The sequence below is a fragment of the Mus musculus genome, chromosome 14 (genome assembly GCF_000001635.26).
Source record: "Mus musculus strain C57BL/6J chromosome 14, GRCm38.p6 C57BL/6J".
Lineage (NCBI taxonomy): Eukaryota > Metazoa > Chordata > Mammalia > Rodentia > Muridae > Mus > Mus musculus.
In genome coordinates, this window is record NC_000080.6 from 78842886 (window position 1) to 78864268 (window position 21383).

The 21383-nt window shown below is 40.7% G+C and overlaps 1 protein-coding gene across 4 annotated transcripts in view; it reads left to right on the top strand.

Moving 5' to 3' along the window:
- The first annotated feature begins 6172 nt into the window (after positions 1 to 6172).
- Positions 6173 to 21383, top strand: part of Vwa8 (von Willebrand factor A domain containing 8) — a 353253-nt gene continuing 338042 nt past the window's right edge. For 2 of the 4 annotated variants that reach the window (NM_027906.1, NM_173758.3), the window contains exon 1: positions 6293 to 6558. In NM_027906.1, the coding sequence (NP_082182.1) occupies positions 6399 to 6558 (160 nt within the window). In that variant the 5' untranslated portion in view covers positions 6293 to 6398. Of the gene's footprint in view, positions 6559 to 21383 lie in introns of all 4 variants that reach the window. The other 2 variants (XR_003950844.1, XM_011245038.3) reach the window with 2 other exon arrangements.

Sequence of the window (21383 nt, forward strand, 5' to 3'; positions counted from 1 at the left end):
TGGAGAATTCTATCAGACCTTTGAAGAAGAACTAATACCAATACTCTTCAAACTATTCCACAAAATAGAAACAGAAGGAACCTTAACTAATCCATTCTATGAAGCGGCAGTTACACTGATAACAAAATCACAGAAAGACCCATCAAAGGCCAGTTTCCCTTATGAATATTGATGTAAAAATACTCAATAAAATTCTCACAAACCAAATCCAAGAACATCAAAAATGATCATTTACTATGATCAGGTAGGCTTCATCCCAGGGATGTAGGGATGGTTCAATATACTGAACTCCATCGACATAATCCACTACATAAACAAACTCAAAGAACAAAACCACATGTTCATTTAATTAGGTGCTGAAAAAGCATTTGACACAATTCAACATCCCTTCGGGATAAAAGTCTTGGAAAGATCAGGAATTCAAGGTCCATACCTAAATATAGGAAAATATACAGCAAAACAGTAGTCAACATCAAACTAAATGGAGATCAGGGACTAGACAAGGCTGACCACGCTCTCTATTTCTATTCAATATAATAATTTAAGTTCTAGCTAGAGCAATTAGACAACAAAAGGAGGTCAAAGGGATACAAACTGGAAAGGAATAAGTCATAATATTACTATTTGCAGATGATATGACAGTATATTTAAATGACCCCAAAAATTCCACCAGAGGACTCCTAAAGCTGATAAACAACTTCAGCAAAGTTGCTGGATATAAAATTAACTCAAATTAATCAGTAGCCTTCCCAAACTCAAAGGATAAATGGGCTGAGAAAGTAATTAGGGAAACAACACTCTTCACAATAGTCACACACAATATAAAATATCTTGGTGTGACTCTAACAAAACAAATAAAAACCTGTATGACAAGAACTTCAGGTCTCTGGCAAAAAAAACTGAAGAAGAGGTCAGAAGATTCACTCACTGATAAGTGGATATTAGCCCAAAAGCTCAGAATACCCAAGATACAATTCACCAACCATACGAAGCCCAAGAAGAATGAAGACCAAAGCGTGGATGCTTCATTGTTTTTTAGAAGGGGAAACAAAATACTCACAGGAGGAAATATGGAGACAAAGTGTGGAGCAGAGATTGAAGGAAAGGCCATCTAGAGACTGCACCACCTGGGGATCCATCCCATATACAGTTACCAAACCCAGACACTATTGCTGATGCCAGGATGTGCTTGCTGACTGGAGCCTGATAAGGCTGTCTCCTGAGAGGCTCTGCCAGAGTCTGACAAATACAGAGGTGGATGCTCACAGCCAACCATTGGACTGAGCACTGTGTCCCCAGTGGAGGAGTTGGAGAAGCAAATGAAGGAGCTGAGGGATTTGCAGCCTCATGGGCAACAACAGTGTCAACTGACCAGAGCCCCTGGAGTTTCTGGGGACTGGACCACCAATCAAAGAGTACACATGGAGGGACCCATGGCTCTGGCCACATATGTGGCAAAGGATGAACTTGTTGGACATCAGCGGCAGGAGCAGCCCTTGGGGCTGAGGGGGTTCGATGCCCCAGTGTAGGGGAATGCCAGGGTAGGAAGGCAGGTGTAAGTGGATGCATGGGGGGAGCACCCTTCTAGAGGCAGTGGGAAGGGGGATGGGATAGGGCTTTTCTGGAGGGGAGACCTGGAAAGGGGGTAGCATTTGAAATGTAAATAAATAAAATGTCCAAAAAAAAAAGAAAAAAAAAGAAGAAGAAAAAGAACCTGAAATTGCAAACCTGGCTGTTGGTCTTTGCCTTTGATCCCAGTATTTAGAAGGCAGAGACAGGGAGATCTCTGTGGGTTTGAGGCCAGTCTGGTCTACAAAGTGAATATATACAGCCAGGGCTATTACAAAGAGAAACTCTATCTTGAAAAGCCAACAACAACAACAACAACAACAACAACAAAAACCCAAACAACAACAATAAGCCCCCTAAAAAACCTAAACAAACAATCAAACAAAAACAACCAAACCTTGAAGTAACTAATGATGTCCTTGGACTTGCTGCTCCTATGGTCACTGATGGTTTATGCCCCATTTTCTTATTGAGGAGTGTAAGACACTAGTTAGAGGAAAACTACTTCCTTTAGTGACCCTTCCTTCCCTGTTTCTATTCCGCTCACTTTCTAACTTCAAATGTTTTGCTTCCAAGTCAGCTTTTCTCAAAGGGACATCCCTGTCCTTCAGAATCTGGTTTTCTCTGAATCACAACCTTAAATTAACTTGGAATCTTCTCCTTTCTTCTTCTTTTCATTTGTCATCAACCAGTTGATAATTCCTCATCTGTGCGGCTCTTGGATTTAAACTCCTCTGTTGTCATATTTCCTCTTAGCTATTGTATGGGGTTCTTATATCTCATACCCTTCCAACATTTATTCCACCCTGATCCGTCCCAAACACCCAACACTGGGTAAGAGGGAAAGAAGGTTAGAGAGGAAAGGGGTCATAGACTTCTTTAGACTACTTCCTGCTGATTAAGGATGGTGGGCTCCTTGGGAGCAAGTCTGATCTTTGGTCATCAAGATAACCAATTTTTCCTTCTTGTGACTTTGCTCATGACCACAGGCCCTCATGAGGTTCTCCCATTTATATTCTGTCCAGATTCCCCAGAATTAAACTCTCTGCTGCTAGTGCACTAAGCAAATCATAATCACCTACTGTGAAGCAGCCTCTTATCCCCACCAGGGATTAAACAAAAACATATTCACATAACATAACTGAGTTTTGTTTTTTTGTTTTTTACATTGAGGCGATCCATTTTGACTGCATATATATGTAAAATTTCTTTCCCAGAATTTTATGTTTGTCCAAATACAAAATATAAGAAAATAAAACTAGTTTATAACAGCTGGGCATGGTGGTCTACACCTTTAATCCCAGCACTATGGAGGTAGAGGCAGGTGGTTCTCTGTGAGTTTGAAATTAGCCTGGTCTACAAAGTGAGTTCCAGAACAGCTAGTACTGTTTTACAGAGAAATCCTATCTCAAAAAACGTAATTAACTAACTAACTAACTAACTAACTAACTAACTAAATAAATAAATAAAGATAATAATATGTAGTTCTTTTTTTTAGCAATATCTGATATAGAAATGAATCTGTGTGGTTCAAATGATGTTGACATCATGCTTCCAATTCTCTTTCTGGATATAACAGAACAGTTTTTTTCTTAACTCATATGATATTTCCTCTTACTGTATACATCACAACTTCCTGTAAACTGACATGATGTCTTAATTTCAGTTTTTTAAAAAGTTGTATTTTATTGGTTTATTTGTGCATATGTGTGTGTGTGTGCAAGTGTGCGCAAGTGTGCGCAAGTGTGTGTGTGTGTGTGTGTGTGTGTACTATGATTTATGTATAAAGGTCACAAGACAAATCGTAAGTAGAAATCTGTTCTTCCATCATGTAGGCTCCGGGGATCAAATTTAGGTTATCATGACTGGCACCAAGTGTGTTTACCTATCGAGCTACTTCATAGGTCTTCAGTGTGTTCTTAAAATTCAGTTATAATATATAGTATGTCTCTTGTATTTTTAATATAAATAACCAGGAACAAATTCTCTGACTGAATATTCTGAAAAGGCATATGGATCTACTAATGTACATCCTGGAAGAACAAGTTCAAACATTGCATTCTCTGTGAAGCCTCACTGGCCTTTCCTAGGTGTAGTATTGTTTGAGAGCCTTGAGCCTGCATCTTACACACATCAGTCTGTGTACATGTGTTGGTATGCCTGCTTTCTGCATTTGATGTGATTTCATTGTCTAACAGTAAATGGCTGAATGTGCTACAGTGTCTCAATCTATGCCATGCTGTAGTAGGCAAGCCTGTGGGTGCATTTTCTTAATCAGTGATTGATGTGTGAGGCCCACACGGGTAAGGCCTCCCCTGGGCTGGTGGTCCTGGGGTTTGTAAGAAAACAGGCTGAGGAAGTCAGGGGAAGGAAATGAATAAGCAACATCATGGCCTCTGAATCAGCTCCTGCCTCTGGGCTCCTGTCCTATTTGAGTTCCTGTCCTGACTTCCCTCAGTGACCTATGATAGTTACCTGGAAGTGTAAGCTGAAAAAAATCCTCCCCCACATCACCCCTGCAAACTCTCTTCTGGTGATGGTGTTTCACCAGAGAAATAGTAACTCTAACTGAAATAGTTAGGTAATAGTACCTCCTATTTGTGAATTGTGTCAAATAAGATTGTTAATTAAAGTGTTTAGCACAATCTCATGACATAGAGTATGTGCTCTGCATGAGTCAAGTCTCCCTAGAACAGGATGAATTGAATGAATATATGTTTCACAAAGGTGTTTAGTTTCCCCAGTAGGAACTGGGAAATCCAATATTGGTTGTCTGTACATTAGAGAGGTGGAGAACCTGGTAGCTGCATAGTCCACAAGGCTGGGTTCTTCAGCATTCTCTGCTGGTGGTGGAGGTTTCGAGGTCTCCTTTCAAGCCACTTCGTCTTCAGTCTCTGTTTGAGAATTGGATTCTCATGGCAGTGAATTATGATCCTCATCAGCCAGAGGCAGAGACAGGCAAGCAAGAGAAAGGCTTTTCCCTCCAACTCTTTCTTTTTAAGTTTCCTCAGGAAGGTACTGCACATGCTGGGTGGGAGAGTCTTCCCCTTTGAATTACTGCTTCCTTGAAATGCCCTCATAGACAGGTCAGAGCCTTGTCTTTTAGTCAAATCCAGACCTAATCTACTTGACTGTAACAATGGTCAACTATCTCAGGCTCAAAGGAGGAAAAGCAATTTGTAAATTTCTATGCTGCTTGCATGTTTGCCATTAACCCAATTCACATAGGGATTAAAAAAGAAAAGAAAAGGAAAAAAAGAACAACAACAACAACAACAAAAAGAAAATAAAAAGAGGATATGACTCCTCCTGGGTAAGAGGGTGGAGAAGGTGCATTATAGATGTGAGGGAGAAAACACAGAGGCAGAGGCATCTATCTGGCAGGGTTCAGAGTGAAAATGAACACCTGAGTGAGGGTGGTGTGTGTGTGTGTGTGTGTGTGTGTGTGTAGAGGGGAAGCTGGGAGAGGAGAGAGCCAGGATCCAGGAAGCCAGACCAGGAGACCAAAAGAGGACCAGAGTAGTCAAAGAGGCTGGATTGTAGATGGAAGAGCAGCTTGGGGGAAAGATAGTACTGCCTCTGGGTTGGAGAGTTCAGAGTAGGGGACTGAGTGCCTCTACCAGGAGGATCCTGTAACAGGTGGGAATGGAGAGATAGGAGGAGGATCTAGTGGCTAGTACCAGCTTTGATGTGTTAACAGGGACCTCTGTTAGCTTTTATCTGTTAACTGGCACCTCCTATAGCTGGTTGTCTCAGATTTGAGGCCTAACAGGTGTGGTTGTGAAATAGTGAGAATCTATCCATGTAATAATTATGCTGTTTTGACATCTTTAATGTTCACTCCTTTATTTTCGATTTCTCCAAACTAGTTTAAATTATTTCTCTGCCACCTCCATTTACTTCTAAGTTTAGTTCCTCGGGAAGTTTAAGTGCCTGGGAGGTGGGTGCTTAATATGGATGTAAGATACAGGTAGGTCTAGAATTGGCAAGGCCATTCTCTGAGAGCCAGGCCTGCATCTTGTTTGTTTGATTTCATTGTGCAGAACTTCATTAAAACTTTTTGCTTTGGTTAATTCACTCTTGACATTTTGGGGAGGCAGCCTAATTACATTAGACTTTGTTTGCTTTATGGAAGACTGCTGCTGCTTTTGGAATGCATGGTAGGGAGGGAGCCTTAGTCAAGTGTCCTACTTTTTCCTCACTAAAGACATAAATTATGTTTATATAACCCTTGCCTTGTAGCCTGACTGGATCCTTCTGGTAGTTGAACGTTTTTTCATTCACCATTATAGTGTAACATTTCCTCTTGCAGTTTAGAAGATGATAAAACAGGAGCGGCAAAGGAAGGCTAAACTGAAGCTTTCAATGCCTGTGGTGTGGAAACCCTGGGAAGATGACAACGAATTAAAATAGGTGAAGTTCCAGAATCTCTTGAATATTTTCTCCATTCTGAAAAAAGATCCGAAGCAGTATCGAGGGGAAAGCCCACAGTGCATCATAACACAGTAGGCTAGCAGCCAAGAAAGAAACAGGGCATACGCTCAACTGTGCTAAAGGTCTTTGGCATCTCCCCAGCTCCGGGCGTCCCTGGGGCGACCACGCCTGGGGCGGCGCGCCGGGCTCCGGTAGCCGATCCTACCGGCTGGCGCTCGGCCTGCCCTCCGCCCCGGGCCGGGCCCATCCCGCAGAGCCCGGCGAGCCGGGGGAAGGAGTTTCCGGCGGACCCGCCTCCCTGCCGCTTCCTGTCCCGCTCGCCGATCGCCTCCTGCCCGGTCCAGGGACTGTGCTTGTCCGAAGCCCCTGGAGGTCCCACGCATGCCTCCTGCACCATGCAGTCACGCCTCCTCCTCCTAGGAGCCCCGGGCGGCCTTGGGGACGTGGCCTCCCGGCGAGTGCGGCTGCTCTTGCGGCAGGTGTTGCGGGGCAGGCCGGGCGGGGACCAGCAGCGGCTGGAGGTCAGGCTGCTGCACTCTGGGGCGACCGACTCAGGTAACTGGGCCCTCCGCCTTCGCTGCCGCTGCCCTCGCTGCTTTGTGATGTGGGGCAAGGCGCTGGCGCCCCCTGGGCTCCACTCTGAAACCTTAGGGGTCCGGACTAAGGTCTCTGATGCCTAGGAACACAGTTTTCTCCCACTGGAGATTTTTGTACAAGAATCCTCACGTAGACTCTAGGACACTGAGAGGTTTATGCTGCAGCCTTTGGGGGCTGTTAAGACTCGTGCTTGACCTTGACCTTTGACTCCCGAGGGCTTGGTTTTGTGTCATGAGCCAAGTAGGGCTCGTGATGGCATAGACACGTGTACAATCTTGCTGGAGAACCTGTGCCCATGTTCCTTCCCAATTTTAACAGAAGACTCGGTTTCAAGCACTCTTAGAACTGAAAGTCATCGCTTTAGTTAAAACCCTATACTATAGTCGGAATGAATGAGTCCCAAAAAAGAGGGAAACAAAAAAAAAAAGTGCCTCGCTGAGGATCACAAGGTGAAATTGCGATTCAAAACTTGCCTGTCCTCGATTATAGCTTCTAGAGCATGTACTTGCTTTCCACTCTGTTACTCAGTTTTCATCTGCGTGACAACATTAAAACACACACACACACACACACACACACACACACACACACACACACACACACAGAGCAGCCTAAAACAAGGGAAGATTTCTTGGCTGGAAGTTACAGATGTTTCAGTGTATGCTTAATACTTTAATCACTGTGGCCTGTGGTGAGGCAGAAATTCGTGATGACAAGAGGACTTAGCAGAGGGAAGCTGCTCTCTCAGGGAGGCAGAGAGAGAGGAATCGGGGATAAGACCTACTTTTCAAAGAATCTACTTTGTCTCACTAGGTTCACCTCCTTGTGTGTGTCATCTCCAGATAGTATCATCTCATCTAATAAATCCATCATTTCACCAGTCCAGATGATAATACACTCTTATCAGAGAAGGCAGATGTCAAGGGTAGAATGTGGTACAATCTGACAGGCTTTGAGGTTGAGCAGTTTTGGGTAGACTCCGTTTGTTTGTTTGTTTGTTTGTTTGTTTATTTATTTATTTATTTATACTCTCTAGCTAACTATAAGAGCCATGAGTCAGCAGATAGAACATTTAATTGAAAAGAGGTTTTTAAAAAAATGAAAAAAAATTTGTTTTGTACTGATATGCCTCACTACAACAAGGGGCACTGAAACTGAGAACTTGTGTATTCACCAGAGACCTGGGCACATGTAAGAGCCCTCATGACAGAGTGAAAGATTAACTCTTGGCTATCCAGACTCCTAAGGTTAGGGCTTTCAAGGTGAGAGCGGCACAGTTGGAACCAGAGGTCATACACAGGCCACAGCCGTAGCACAGAAAGCAGCAGGCTGTGATGGATGAGTGTGGATGCTGGGAAGACTCTCAGTTGTACTCCAGCACGTGACCAGACTCCCTTTGTCCTCTGTTGTCACTGCTTCCTAGCAGTGTGACGGGAGAACAAAGTACATGAAAAACAAACTCAAGTTGTAGACTTTGCTTCTCCCGAACTGTATGCCTGTTTGTCTTGTCTGCACGGTCCTTTGGTGCCTGTCATCACTGGGTACCTAACAAGCGTTCGGTGGCTTACTGGGTCAAAGTTCATGGAGACTGTTTTTGTGAGAGGCTGCAATTGCTTTGCTGGCTTTCATGATAGTATACCTTTACTAAGCTTGATATGAAGGGGGAAGAGGCCATTTATGTAAACAGTAAAAAAGAAGTTGGGCAACTTTAATCCCAGTACTGTGAGTTGAAGATCAGCCTGGTCTATAACAGTTCCTGCATAGCCAGCTCTATGTAGAAAGAATCTGTCTAAAAAAAAAAGCTTAAACCAAACCACCCCAAACAAACCAACAGACTCTCACAGCTCCTGCTTAGCATCCCTTTCCGTCGGATGGGGTAGAACCTATAACTTGTAAATTCTTTATCTGTATGCTTTAATTAGTAGGAGTGGTATCTCAAGGTTTTAGAAACAAATGGTCAGTCAGCAAGGAGGTTATCACTCCACAGCATAGTTGATGGATCACTGTGACATCATCATAGATGGGGCCAGCTGGCTCAGTAGGACTGGATCTCAGAAACTGACGAGCTTGGAGACAGTTCTCTCAACCCGTGGCTCTCCTTCACCACTGTTCCATGTTCTGTAGATTTCACAGCCTTTTCCTTATGGTGTCGCTGTGTGAAACAGATCTGTTTATACAGACAGTAAAATGTTCCTGCATAAGCTGTTTTTTATTTAGAAAATTGAGAAATGAATCCTGTAAAACAGCCCTCAACACATCAATCAATAATCATCAGTTTTTTATATTGGTTCTGTCAGATTATATATATCTAACTATACAGGTAATTATTTGTACAAGTGTGTATTTGTGCAAATTGGATCATTGTTTTTCTGTAATTTATCACTGTATCCATGGTTGGTGACATTAGCATAATATTGCCCTTTATGATCACTTAAATTAGGTAGACATTTATCCCTATAATTTATTTTATCAGTTTCTTGTTCATGAACATATAAAATGTCTATTTCTAAATATTTTTATATAAGAGCAGTAAAAAAGATTTTCATTCTTATACATGTTTTGTGACTTAAAGATTGTCATTGGGCCATAATAACAATAGTCATGCGACTTTGGGGAGGAAATATTCAGAATTCTGTTTCAACTGAGAATAACTATTATGGTTTAGTTTTATCTCTGTATTTACCAGATATTCCTCATGGAATTTGTTGGCTACTTTGACCTATAGCAGAGTATTAGACCTGAGGCTCTCCCGGCTTTGTCGTGTGTATTAAAAACTTTAACAATAAGATTCCACAACAGTTGTAGCCATATAAATCATTAGAAAAATTTGTATCAGGAGCACATAGACTTAAGATATATGTTGTTGATACAGTTATTTTTTAATCTGCTCTAAGTTTTACATTCTTCTTAAAAAATGAAGTGGGCTGGGGATATAGCTCAGTGAGAGATTGCTTGCCTAGCATGTTTGAAGCCCTGGATTCAGCCCTTAATACAAAAACAACACAAAGCAAAAGTGGTGTCACTGAACGATTGGTCTTGATCTGATGTGATTCCTCTTACCCTGGGGACTTTGGCAATACCTGAGATGAACTAAGGGAGAGGGATGCTATTGACATCAATGGGACTAGGGTGCTCGTGTGGCTGACAGTCTACAGCACACAATATCTCAAAACAGTATGCATTCTAAAATGCCAGAACTATCACTCTTGTGAACCCTGAACTGAGCCAACTTGTCCATGTGGCTGCTAAAATAAAAACTCAAAACAATTTGACTTTAATAGAATCGGCAGCTCAAAGCAGAAGGTACTCAGAGAGACCTGCTGGACGATGTGGGCAAGCAGCTTACAGATCACAGAAGAGGTGGAAACAGCTTGGTTATGCTCAGCTCTTGTTTTATTTGAGCCTGTTCTGAGCAGTTGACAGCTGGTGACTGAGTGTAACTAAGCTACTGTGACTGGCTCCAATTTACTTGATAAAAAGTCAAATAGCTTGGGCTTTCATTGTGTAGGACTCAAAGTACAAAGGTATGCTCAACTTGAAGTCCAAGTTGACTTTAACATTGCGATTGTGTCCTGAGGAAGGTTCACAGAACCTAGTGCCAAGTGGGGTAAAAGTTAGTGTTCTCACTAACAGGATCCATGGACTCTAGTCTGTACTACAAGCATATTTACTATTTATACATGAAATACAGCATTGTTGAGATTGGTGAAGATCTTGAAATATCTGGGCAGAATATCCAATTTTTTTCAGGGGTTCACAAACAATCTAATTAAAATTATTGTTATAGCAACATTTTAATTATTTATGTTTGTATTTATTTATTTATTTATTTATTTATTTATTTATCAGGGTCTCTTTATTTAGTCCTGGCTGTCCTGGAGCTTCCTATCTAGATCAAGGTAGCCTAAAGTCACAGAGAACCTTCTGCCCCTGCCTTCTGAATGCTGTGTAGCAGTATTTTAAGGAAACACACACACCCCAGATGTAAGAGTTAAAAAATAATTATCAAAGCCAGGCACGGTGGCATCACACCTTCAACCCCAGCACTGAATAACTGAATTCCAGGCCAGCCTGGTCTACATAGTGAGTTGCCAAATGGGTTCGTGTAAGATTAATTACTTTTTATTATTTTAAACATAGAAGTTTTTTAAAATTACCTTTGAGTAATCCTTTTAAATAAGAAATATTCTGGAAAGTAAGATTAAAACTTCCTACTTTAAATATTTTCTAAATTTAATTTCATTTGGAAGGTTTTAGCCTTGAATTCCTTTAATTAAAAATTTCATCCAAGAGACATAATAATTGACTATAGCTATCTGTGGCAATTTTGTACAATATATGGATCTAGCTAATGTGTTTTATTTGCATATTTGTTATATAAGTGCAGTTAAATACTCAGCAGTATTGTTTTTGTACTTCTAAAATGAGCTCATTCTGGTTACTGAAATCATTCTAGCAGTAGTAATTATTCTAGAGTAGACGGCTACTCTAGTGGTAGTCGCTGAGTAGCCTATGTTTTAAGTCCACCTCCCCCACCCCCATCCTTTCCTTTCTTTTCTTTTCTCTCTTCTTTCTTTCTCTTCTTTCTTTCTTTCTTTCTTTCTTTCTTTCTTTCTTTCTTTCTTTCTTTCTTTCTTTCTTTAGGCAGGTCTCACGTAGTCTAGGCTAGCTTCAAGCTTTGTATGTTGCCAAGGCTGTCCTTGAACTTTTGATCCTTCTACCTGCAGTATTTCTGCTGTGCAGGGATTAGAAGGTATACCTCCACGCTTGCCCTGTCTCTTTATATTTCTTGACAGGGTTTTATGTAGCTCTGGCTGGCCTGGAACTCACTATGCAGACCAGGCTGGCCTCAAACTCACTGAGAACCACTTGCCTCTGACTGCAGGGATTGAGGGTGTGGACTACCCCATGTAGCTTTCTTTAATTATTTGATTTTTTTTTTTTTTTTGATATAAAGTCTTGCAGTGGTGCCTTGGGCAGCCTGGAACTTGTGGCATCCTTCTGGAATTATTCACAGCTGTGACTGCATCTGACTTTAAATTTCTTAACTTAGAATTAACAAAAAACTTCTCTTCAAGAAAAGCCTGTATTGGTTTCTTCTGCATAAATTGTTACCCATTGACTTTTACATTCCACCGTAATGACCTCATTTAAATAGATCTGTTTCAAATGACTTCACTATTGAGCATGTCCATAGATAGTATGTGTTCCAAAGATGCAGAAAAATTACCATTCACGGCTTAAAAACAGTATCTTAGAAAACAGTAGTTAATTTAAAACTAATCACTTGTTCACTTGTCAAACATTTGTTGAATATCTAGAGTTTGAAATACTATATTTGGCATAGGATATAGTGATGATTAAAACATTCATCCTCTACCAAGAAAAACACTCTTGAAAACTAAACAGTAGTCTTCAGGTCTTCAAACATCTCATCTGCTAGAAGGATTTGCAAGTATGTATGTTTTGTACATTTTTAGGTTGCTACCTAGAATTTTTCCTTTTTGGTACAAATGGTAGCAAGGGTATTGTTTCCATTAGACTGTAAATGCTGGCATTTTAGATGGTTTCTGGTTCATAGTCTTTTGAACATGTCTCTTAAGAGGACCCAGGGGTTGGTTTGCCACTGTGTTTTGGAAAAACTGGAGGCTCTTGGCCATCAGATAGTCCTTACACCTTTATCTCCCTGAGTTAGTATTCCAGCTTTAGGTAGATTATGATTTTTATCTGAATATGCCTTTTCTCCTAGAAGTTTTATTTTTATATTACTTTTCTGCAACAACCTCCCCTTTAAGCCTTTATGTTATTATAGTACTTAGTTGTTCAACATGACATCAGTGTTACAGATAACACTTTGCTAACTCTTTGGAAAGATACTCTTTAATGACTTGAGCTACTCTCTCAGCTAAATATTACTTAATATTAATTAACTTATTAATACGACTCCTATTCCCCAGTTGAATGTTAATTATTGTTGGTGTTAGCAATTCCATCCAATGTAGCAATGTCAATTACATCTTTCCAGACCTTCTAAATTATATGTCAACAATAATATGTTGATCTATATTAATTGGCATCTTGATTAGGGCCTTATTTAATATTGTTGGTAACAGACATAGAGCTGGTTAGATTTTATTAATTTGATACAAACTGAAGTCAATTAAGGAACTGCCTCCATCACATTGGTCTGTGGCGAATTTTCTTGGATAGTCGTTGTGGGACAGCCCAGCCCATTGTGGGTGGTCCCGTTTTCTTTAAGGAAGCAGGCTGAGCAAGCTGTGGAAAGCAAGCCAGTAAGCTGTGTAGCCCCATGACCTGTGCTTTAACTCCTGCCTCGGGTTCCTGCTTGAATCTCTGCTCTCGCTTACCTCAGTGAGAGGCTCAAAGCTGTGAGATGCAATAAACCCTTCTTGTTAAGTTCCTTCTGGTCATCGTCTTTATCACAGCAACGAGAAGTAAATCAGGACAGACAGATGCCACCTGACTTGCAGAAGAATGGTGTGCTGGCTTAGTGAAGTCATTTGTGTCTCAATTTCTTAGAGGGTTGTCAAAATCACCTCGCTATAATTTATCAGATGGCTTTAACCAGTTCTTCTCTTGGTGGCTCCTTGGTTAGTGTGTTTTACTAGGATTTGGGGGTAAACTAAAATTATTTTCAAAGTACTTTTGCTAATACACTTTTTAAAATTTTTGAGAAAATACTTTAGTCTATGATATTTAATACATTTTTTTTGTCAAATTCTTAGTTTTTTGCCATTAGCAAAGGTATCTGTTCTGTCAGACTAGTCACTCAAGTTAGCTTTTCTGACAGAAAAAGCAGTTACACCTTTTAGTTAAAAGGAGTTTAGGGAATGGAGTTTTAAAAAACTATTGGGGAATAAGTTATTGGATTTCTGTGAACTGGTTTACTAAAACCAGTAAAGCCAAAAGAAAGGGAATATTGTGATTATATTTGTGACTCTTTTCATTATATATGTCATATTACATTGATAACATATTTCGTAATAAGTGATTTTGTACCTTTGATCTTTTTAAAAATTGACAAAAAGAATACAATATTAAGGTAAGATTTTCATGAATTAAAGACTATGGTAGAGGCATGGTGTCCTGGTAAATGTGTAGTAAACTGTAGTGACCATGTCTGAAGAATAATTAGATGATAATCACAAGAATTGGAAATAAATTTGTTGATTTTTTTTTTAAAGCTTCATGTCCATGCATTTGATGTATTTAGTGAAGCAGAAAACTAATTGGCTGAGTGATTGGAGTTCATCGTTCTCACAATAAAAGCATGAAAATAGAGTTTTATATGTTGGAGAATAACTAATGGGGTTGAATATTTCATTGTGTTTCAGGAATATGTTTTTGCCTATCTATTTGAAAGGTATACATTTGTTCTGAAACACTTAAGTTCCCTCTGATATTTAGTCAGAGCATTGTGAATATTTTTGTAGTACTCTTCCAGGAACTACTCATAACATCAAATGGATCTGCAGCCATGATCAATTATATGAAATATTTAAGTTGTTCAGTAGTCCTCTTAAAAAGGTATCTTATTACTTTTTGTGTGAGTGTGAACATGAGCACAGATCTCAGTCCAACTTTCAGGAGTTGGTTTTCTCGTTCCACCATGTAGGTCCAGGAATTGACTCTGGTCTTCAGGCTTAGCGGCAAGCATTTCCCCTACCCCATGCCATCTCGCTGGCCCTCAACAGTGGTTTTTGTTTTTTTAAAGCAGTAGCGTGAGGCAAGCTTATCTTCAAGTGTGCAAAACAGCTGTGTTTGAAGTTTTTTGTGCTTTGCTGTTTGACATTTCCCATCTTGGCTTCTTGGTAATACTCATTTCTCCACTCTGTAATGTGCTTTATTTGACACAAGCCAGCACAGACCCAAAATAGCTCTAAAGCAAATCTTTACTTCTAGTACAAACATTAATATCTAGAGACAGATTTATTTATATTGACTTGAATATTATTATAGTGTTCAAAGGATGCTTAGTTTTGACCATACACATATATGTCCCTTTAGCTGATGCCCTGACACAGTGTACTGTTGGTAAAATAAGTCAGGGAAGGGACTATTCTGAACACAAGGACATGAAAGTCTGAAAATGGATTCTGAAAGACTGCTGTGTTCTGTAACCGTGGAACATGCTCACATAGCTTCATCCCAAGCTTTTAAATAGGAAAGCCAATAAGTACTTATTACCAATTTTAAAATGAATTAAACCCTTTTGGCACAGAATAGCAGAGGGGTAAGATGTAGCTGCTAGAGTTTCCTGATATCATGTCAGATCTGCAAGGATTTGCCATGAGAGGAATCAGATTTTAATAAGGCTTAAAAGATTAGGTTTTACTTGTTGCGCCCAGAAATTGAGTTACCATTGTTTCTGAACTAAGTTTGTGTTGCGTTTTCCTTTACGGGGCAGCCGGTCTGGGTTCAAGAGAGAAAGGTGCAGCGGCAAAGCATGAGTTTGCCAGATGTGCAACACAAAGGCCATGGGGAGTTTGAACCATAGGATTGGTGGGGTAGTGACCCACCAGTGGAAACCTAGTGAGCTGGGAGGAGAGATTGCGGAGTTCTGACTCAGAGTCTCATGACATAAAAGCAGGTTGGCCATTGCCAGCCAGCGCATGGCTGGTGAGGCTGCTTGGAGCAGAGGCACAATCACGGGAGGGTGTGCGGTTCGTTCTTTTTTAAATATTTCCTGCAACAGGTGGTGAACCAATGTGTTGGTCAAGAATCCACTAGAAGTTTAAGATTATTAGCCTGAGAGTTAGAGTTTTATTTTATTTCTTCTTCTTTTTTTTTTTTTTTAAGTGAGTAGCTGGATAGCACTGAGACAAGTCACTTGAGACTAGTCATGGACCCAAGCACAGGAATTGAAACAAACTGCTGGCAGACTCTGAAGTCTCCTGCTGTGGGGAGTGCAGGCTGCTCTGAATCAGAGAGCTGTAGAATTGAAGTTGCCTACTTCTTGGGGCAGAAGTTGATTGAATTTATAAAATTGGGATCATTTGCTTTTAGGATAGATTTATATACAGATTTTGTCTGAATCATGAGGGGAATTTTGCCTGTGGTTTGGAACTAGGATAGGGAAAATTAGTCATTGACTTCAAATAGAGAGAGCAGTGAACAGGTATTAATAAAATAATGTCTGTGGCTCTAGGCAGAGAGCCAAGCAGATAGATAGTATAACAAGATGGCTGCTGTAGGCAGAGAGTGGAACAGGAAGATGGTATAAGGATATATTGCTCCATCTAATACGTCTTAACAGGATACTCAAATTCTGTCTAACGTGCACTCCACGGGAATTATGGGTTATTATCCTGCATGGCAAAATAGAAGAGGCCTAAGAATAGGCACATACAGTATTTTAGTCATTTGTTTTGGATTGTTTTAATTTGAACTAGGATAGGGAATATTAGTCTCAGACTCCAGAGTAGAGAGTGCAGTGATAATCATTGCCTGCTTTGAACAGGTATTAATTATCTATGTCTGTGGCTCCAGGTAGAGAGTTCAACAGACAGATATTATACAGGTATTAATAAAATATGTCTGTGGCTCTGGGCAGAGAGCCAAATGGAAAGATAGTATAGATTGCTTAACTAGCTACAGAAAGCTCATATTCTGCTAACGTGGGCTCCACGGGAATTTTGAGTGTCTCTTTCTGCTTGGCAAGATAGGAAAGGCCTAGTATAGGCACATATAGTATCTTAGTTTACTTCATTTGTCTTATATTGTTTTAGTTTTCAAAATGGGTGTGATGTTGAGTTCTGTGGTTATATTATACCTCTAGGAGAAAGATCAAAATAATTTTTTTTCTGGTTACTGGCTTAAGGATATGCTGATTTGAGAAAAAGGTTTTGTCTTTGTGTTTTCGGAAAAGGTGATTAACGTATTTACACCTTCCAGAGTTATGTGGATCAGATTTGATAGAGGGAGACCCCCTGAAGAACTAGATTCCAGGGAATCAAACAAAAAGGTTATCTTGATGATACTAAAATTTTGCTTTGAGATTTATACATTACAGAATATACAGCCTTAGTGAGTCTCGTTGTTAAATATGCTGAACTGACCTGTTTGAACTCCTGATGCCTTGGACTTTCAGCTAGATCCAGTCAGGACACAGACATCAGAGACTAACACAATCATTGGTGTGACCTTCTTAAAAGGCTGACCAACTCCCCCATTTCCCCTACCTCACCCCTTTAAAAATATCTCAACACCCATATTCATTTTGAAGACGTTATGAAGAATTGTTGCCCCAGCTCCCTGGAGGGGGTTACTATAGGTTGTCTTTCCAGGGAATATAGAAATGATCATAACTGGGACAGGGAGGAATAGCTAGAATTGATTACATAGCCATAATCTCATTTTGTAGAAATCTTTTTGTTACTAGGTTGAAGTCATAGTTTCTTCTTTTGGTACAGAATTTACTTTGATGCAAAAATCAAGGTTTTCATTGGTATAAATTTCTTCTATTGATACAAAAAATTTAAAAGTACAGGGCTTAGACCCAGTCCTTCTGTAAGTGTTATTGTAAACTGATCTGAGATGATGCCTTTGAGTTAAGGACGGAATAGCAAATTCATGGCTCTGAGTTTATTGTTAGGGTGTTTTCAGAGACTTAGAATTAGAAATAGCTGAGAGTAGTTAACAGAGAACAGTCCAGATTACTTTATGTAGATAGTTGGTTTTCAAAAATGTCAGAAATCCACAGAATATGACATTTAATGTTATTTATTCACTTGTTGTTGAGACTAGTCTGCTCCCGACAGCTTTTCCTGTCTTGGATTCAAAGAAGAAATTCAGCATCTATGAGTTACTCCAGTTGTTGTGAGATAGTCACTAGACAAGAATAGTCTTTTTTCGTCTACAGACATAATACTGTCCAAAGAAAGGACACAATTACAGGTTTAGGACAGCTTAATTCTGCCAAGACAGAGTAGGTTAGTCCTTAATATCCTGTTTCTCTAGGTCTGTCAGATGATCCTGGGCCAGAAGGCTGAAGACATGCTCCATCTTCCTGACTTATTGTGGCTGTATAGGTAGGCACTGTCTCTACAGTTTTTTTCAGTTCTGGAAGCTGTGTTAGGCTTTCTATATATTTTCAGTTAATGTTGGTCATTCTCGGATATCTGATGGGGTTGAAAAATTACTTATAGTTTCATAGCCAACCTAGGCTATTTACTTTGAGATAATAGATCTGAGAGGATAATTTTCAGATGGTATACCATTTAAAGCCAGGATATGAGTCAGGTGTAGAATGATAAGTCTTTTAATTTAGGGTAAATTCTATCTTAATGAAAAAGATGATGGGCTGGATGTCAGGTCTCTCTTATGCCTTATAAATTGCAAAATGGTAATAGCTGTGTTCTATATTGAGAGAAAGGTTTTGTTTTTATTAGAACAGAAAGGGGGAAATGTTGCTGATGGCTCTGTGCTGCTTGCTCTCCTGGGAGAGGCTGTCTGGAATGAGGAATGAGTCACATACTTGGGTGGCTTTTTGTAAACCAATCCCCTAATGAATAAAGGAGCCAATCGCTGGGCGAGAAGAGAGGAAGCAGGGGAAAGTTAGGTCCCTTTGGGAACTGGACAGCAGAGGGGTAAGAGGGTAAGGGGTAGCTGCTAGAGTTTCGCAGTATCATGGCAGATCCGCAAGGATTCACCACCGGAGGAATCAGATTTTAATAAGACTTACAAGATTAGGTTTTAGTGGTTGTGTCTAGAGATTGAGTTACCATTGTTTCTGGGGAAAAAAAAAAAGAATTGAACAATGTATGTGTATGGGTGTTTTGCCTGTGTGTATGCATGTGTACTGCTTGTCTGCCTAGTGCCCATGAAGGCCAGAAGAGGGCACTGAATACCATGGAACTGAGGCTTAAGACAATTGGGAGCTGCTGAATGGCTGCTGGGAATGAAACCGGGGCCCTCTGGAAGAGCAAGTGCCGAGCCATCTCTCCATCCTCCACATTCAGTAATTATAATACAACACGAGAAGTGTTTGCAGAAAGGAATGGGATGATACGTTCTTGAGGGAGAAGGAGATGGCACCAGAGGAAAAGTTGGCAAAGATTCAGTGGAGGAGATGAAGCTCTCTGAGGAGCAGCTGAGTGAAAGAAGTGTGAGATGTATAGACGGCTGAAGGTTCAGTCAGTCACTGAAGCAAGAATGCAAGGGTGGAGCTGGCTGGAGATAGTTGGGCGGACAGAGAGAAGAGTTCTGTTTTTTCTCAGGTTGAAGAAAGCTGTCTCTAGACCGAGGGTAACTGTGCGGTAGTCCACTGACAGCTGTGCAGTGCAGGGGAGAGTAGTGAGCCCAAACCAGACATTTGGGAACTGTGTAAAGACAGAGCTATTGGTATGGCTTAGATGGCTCCCAGGTCTAGCACTGTAACCAAAGATGGACAAGCTCATGATTTCTAAGGCAGAAATGATTAAATGCCTGGTTCATCTCGATGTCATGCCGCCTCCTCTTTGTCTGCTGGAGACGTGGTTAATTGATCATTGCCCCATTTCTCAATGAAAACAGTTTCCATTGTGGTTTCTTCCTCTGTGTTTTTAAAAAGCCTCTAGCTTGATGGTTAAATGTTAGGGATCTTCCATTTACTTGTTTTGTCATTGATTTCTACTTTAATTCTATTATGGTCAAGAAACATACTTCAGGGCTTTAGTCCTTTGAAGCTTACTGAGGCTTACTTTATGCCCAGCCTGTAACATATTTTGGTTAATGTTACCGATGCACTAAAAATACGGATCATGCCCTTGTTTGCATTTAGGTTAAACAGTCTGGGTGGGTTTAGAGTGTCTCTGTCCTCAGCTCTCCCCTTGGCTTGGCAAAAGCACCAGGAAGCATCTTCCTAGGTTCTCCCTAACTTATGGTGATGAACATATTAAATTATCTGGGCATATTTCAAGTTTATCTTATTTCTACTCCCAGTTGTGTTGAGATTATTATTTTTTTTAAAATAGTTATTCTCCATTTCTCTCCTTGTCAGGTTACTCCCAAGGGTTTGCTGTGTTCTTTCACAAGAGGACTTAGCTGTTAGGAGAGTGAATCATTTAGGTACCTGCTATGCTTGCTTTCTCCAAAGCCCCTTGGGCCTCTGGGTGGCCAGGACTTTCTGTTATTGTTAGTTTCAGAGTACTGCATTCCCCTTATTTTTCTTGAATTCTACCCTCACCTTCATGTGGTTCCTTATCATACAACAAAATACAATAAATTGACATTTTACTGAGTGGGAGGCCCAAGCTAGCAATAAGAAATAAGAGTGGAGAAGGATTTCTTATGTGCAGCAGTTAAGAGCTGCATAGAGTTACTCCCAAAGCAATGCTCCCCTTGAGGAAAAGAAAGGAAGATGGAGTTTTTTTTTTTTTTTTTTTTTTTTCTGGCAGTCTATATATAGTCATGGGAAAGGATTTTGTGGGCATATTCCTGCACCTATTCAGTTTACAGTTAAGAAGGGAAGATGTTCACATTTTTTTTTTTTTTTTGCATTCTTAGCTTAAGGTCATAAAACACATGTTTGAAAAGTTAAAACTGAGGACTGGAACATTTTGGGGCATACTCTGCTCATATTGTAACAATGGTAGTCAAGAAAGCCTCTGGCCATGCTCACCTTGCGTTCCTAAAGATGGCAGGTAGGTGTGGCAGCACAGTCCTATAGTCCCAGCACTGTAGAGATGGAGCATAAGGGGCACTAGGTCAATCTGAGCTATATTATAAGTTCAAGGCCAGGCTGAGCTTCATAGCACAGGAAGGGCCAGCCCAAGTAACCTCCTGTCCTAGAGAGCAGGGGTGGGGGGATTAATACAGGATTTTGCCCAGAATGGTGCATGTGACTAGCGATCATGTACTTTCAGTTTCTCATTTTGAACCTACCAGTATTCCATTTGTTTCTTATTAGCAACCTGACAAATGGCTCTTCTTAGGGAAAGGGTTTTGTTCAGTAGAAAATTTAGTGCCAAGGCCTGAAAATAGTTCAGCATGTTCAGAATGTCACCTCAACATGAGCCAGGGTTATGTGGGAAGAGGGAACCTCTGTTGGAAAATGTCCCCAGCAGACTGGCCTGTGGGCAAACCTGTGGTGTGTTTTCTTGATTGGTGATGGGATGGTGGGTGTGGGTCGTATCACCTCTGCTCCAGTCGTGCTAGGTACCATAAGAAAGCAGGCTGAACAAGTCTTGGGGAGCAGCCAGTAAGCAGAGGAGCACCCTTCCATGTCCTCTGCTTCAGCTCCTCCTTCAGTTTCCTACCAGGTCTGAGTTCCTGTCCTGACTTCCTTCACTGATTAACAGTAACATGCAAGTGTAAGCCTAAGAAACCCTGTCCTTCCCAAGCAGGTTTCGGTCACAGAGTTTATCATACCAATCGAAACCCTAACAGACATTCGGTGTCTAGTGAGCAGAGTGTGGCTGGAGTTGGATGAGTGAGAATAACTGGAGATGAGATCAGAGAGGAAATGCAGATTAGAAACACCCTTTCGAGGTCATTAACGGAACCCAGCATGATTTGTCTCTGACTGCATTTGGCTGTTATATTGCCTCCTTAGATGCTAGATGGTGAAGAACAAAGCCTAAAACAGTAGGCCTGTGGGGTGTTCGAGAGAAGGCTGCCTGGGACTACCATGGATTGTGTTGTAAGCGGAAAAGAAGGATCTTAAGTTGCCATTAGTACAGCTGGGAGTAGTTTTAGTGGAAAGATCAGATGTTCAGTTCTCACTACAGAGGAAAAACTTTCCTTCATTTTTAAACGTTTGTAAAGGCAATTGGAGATGTAGC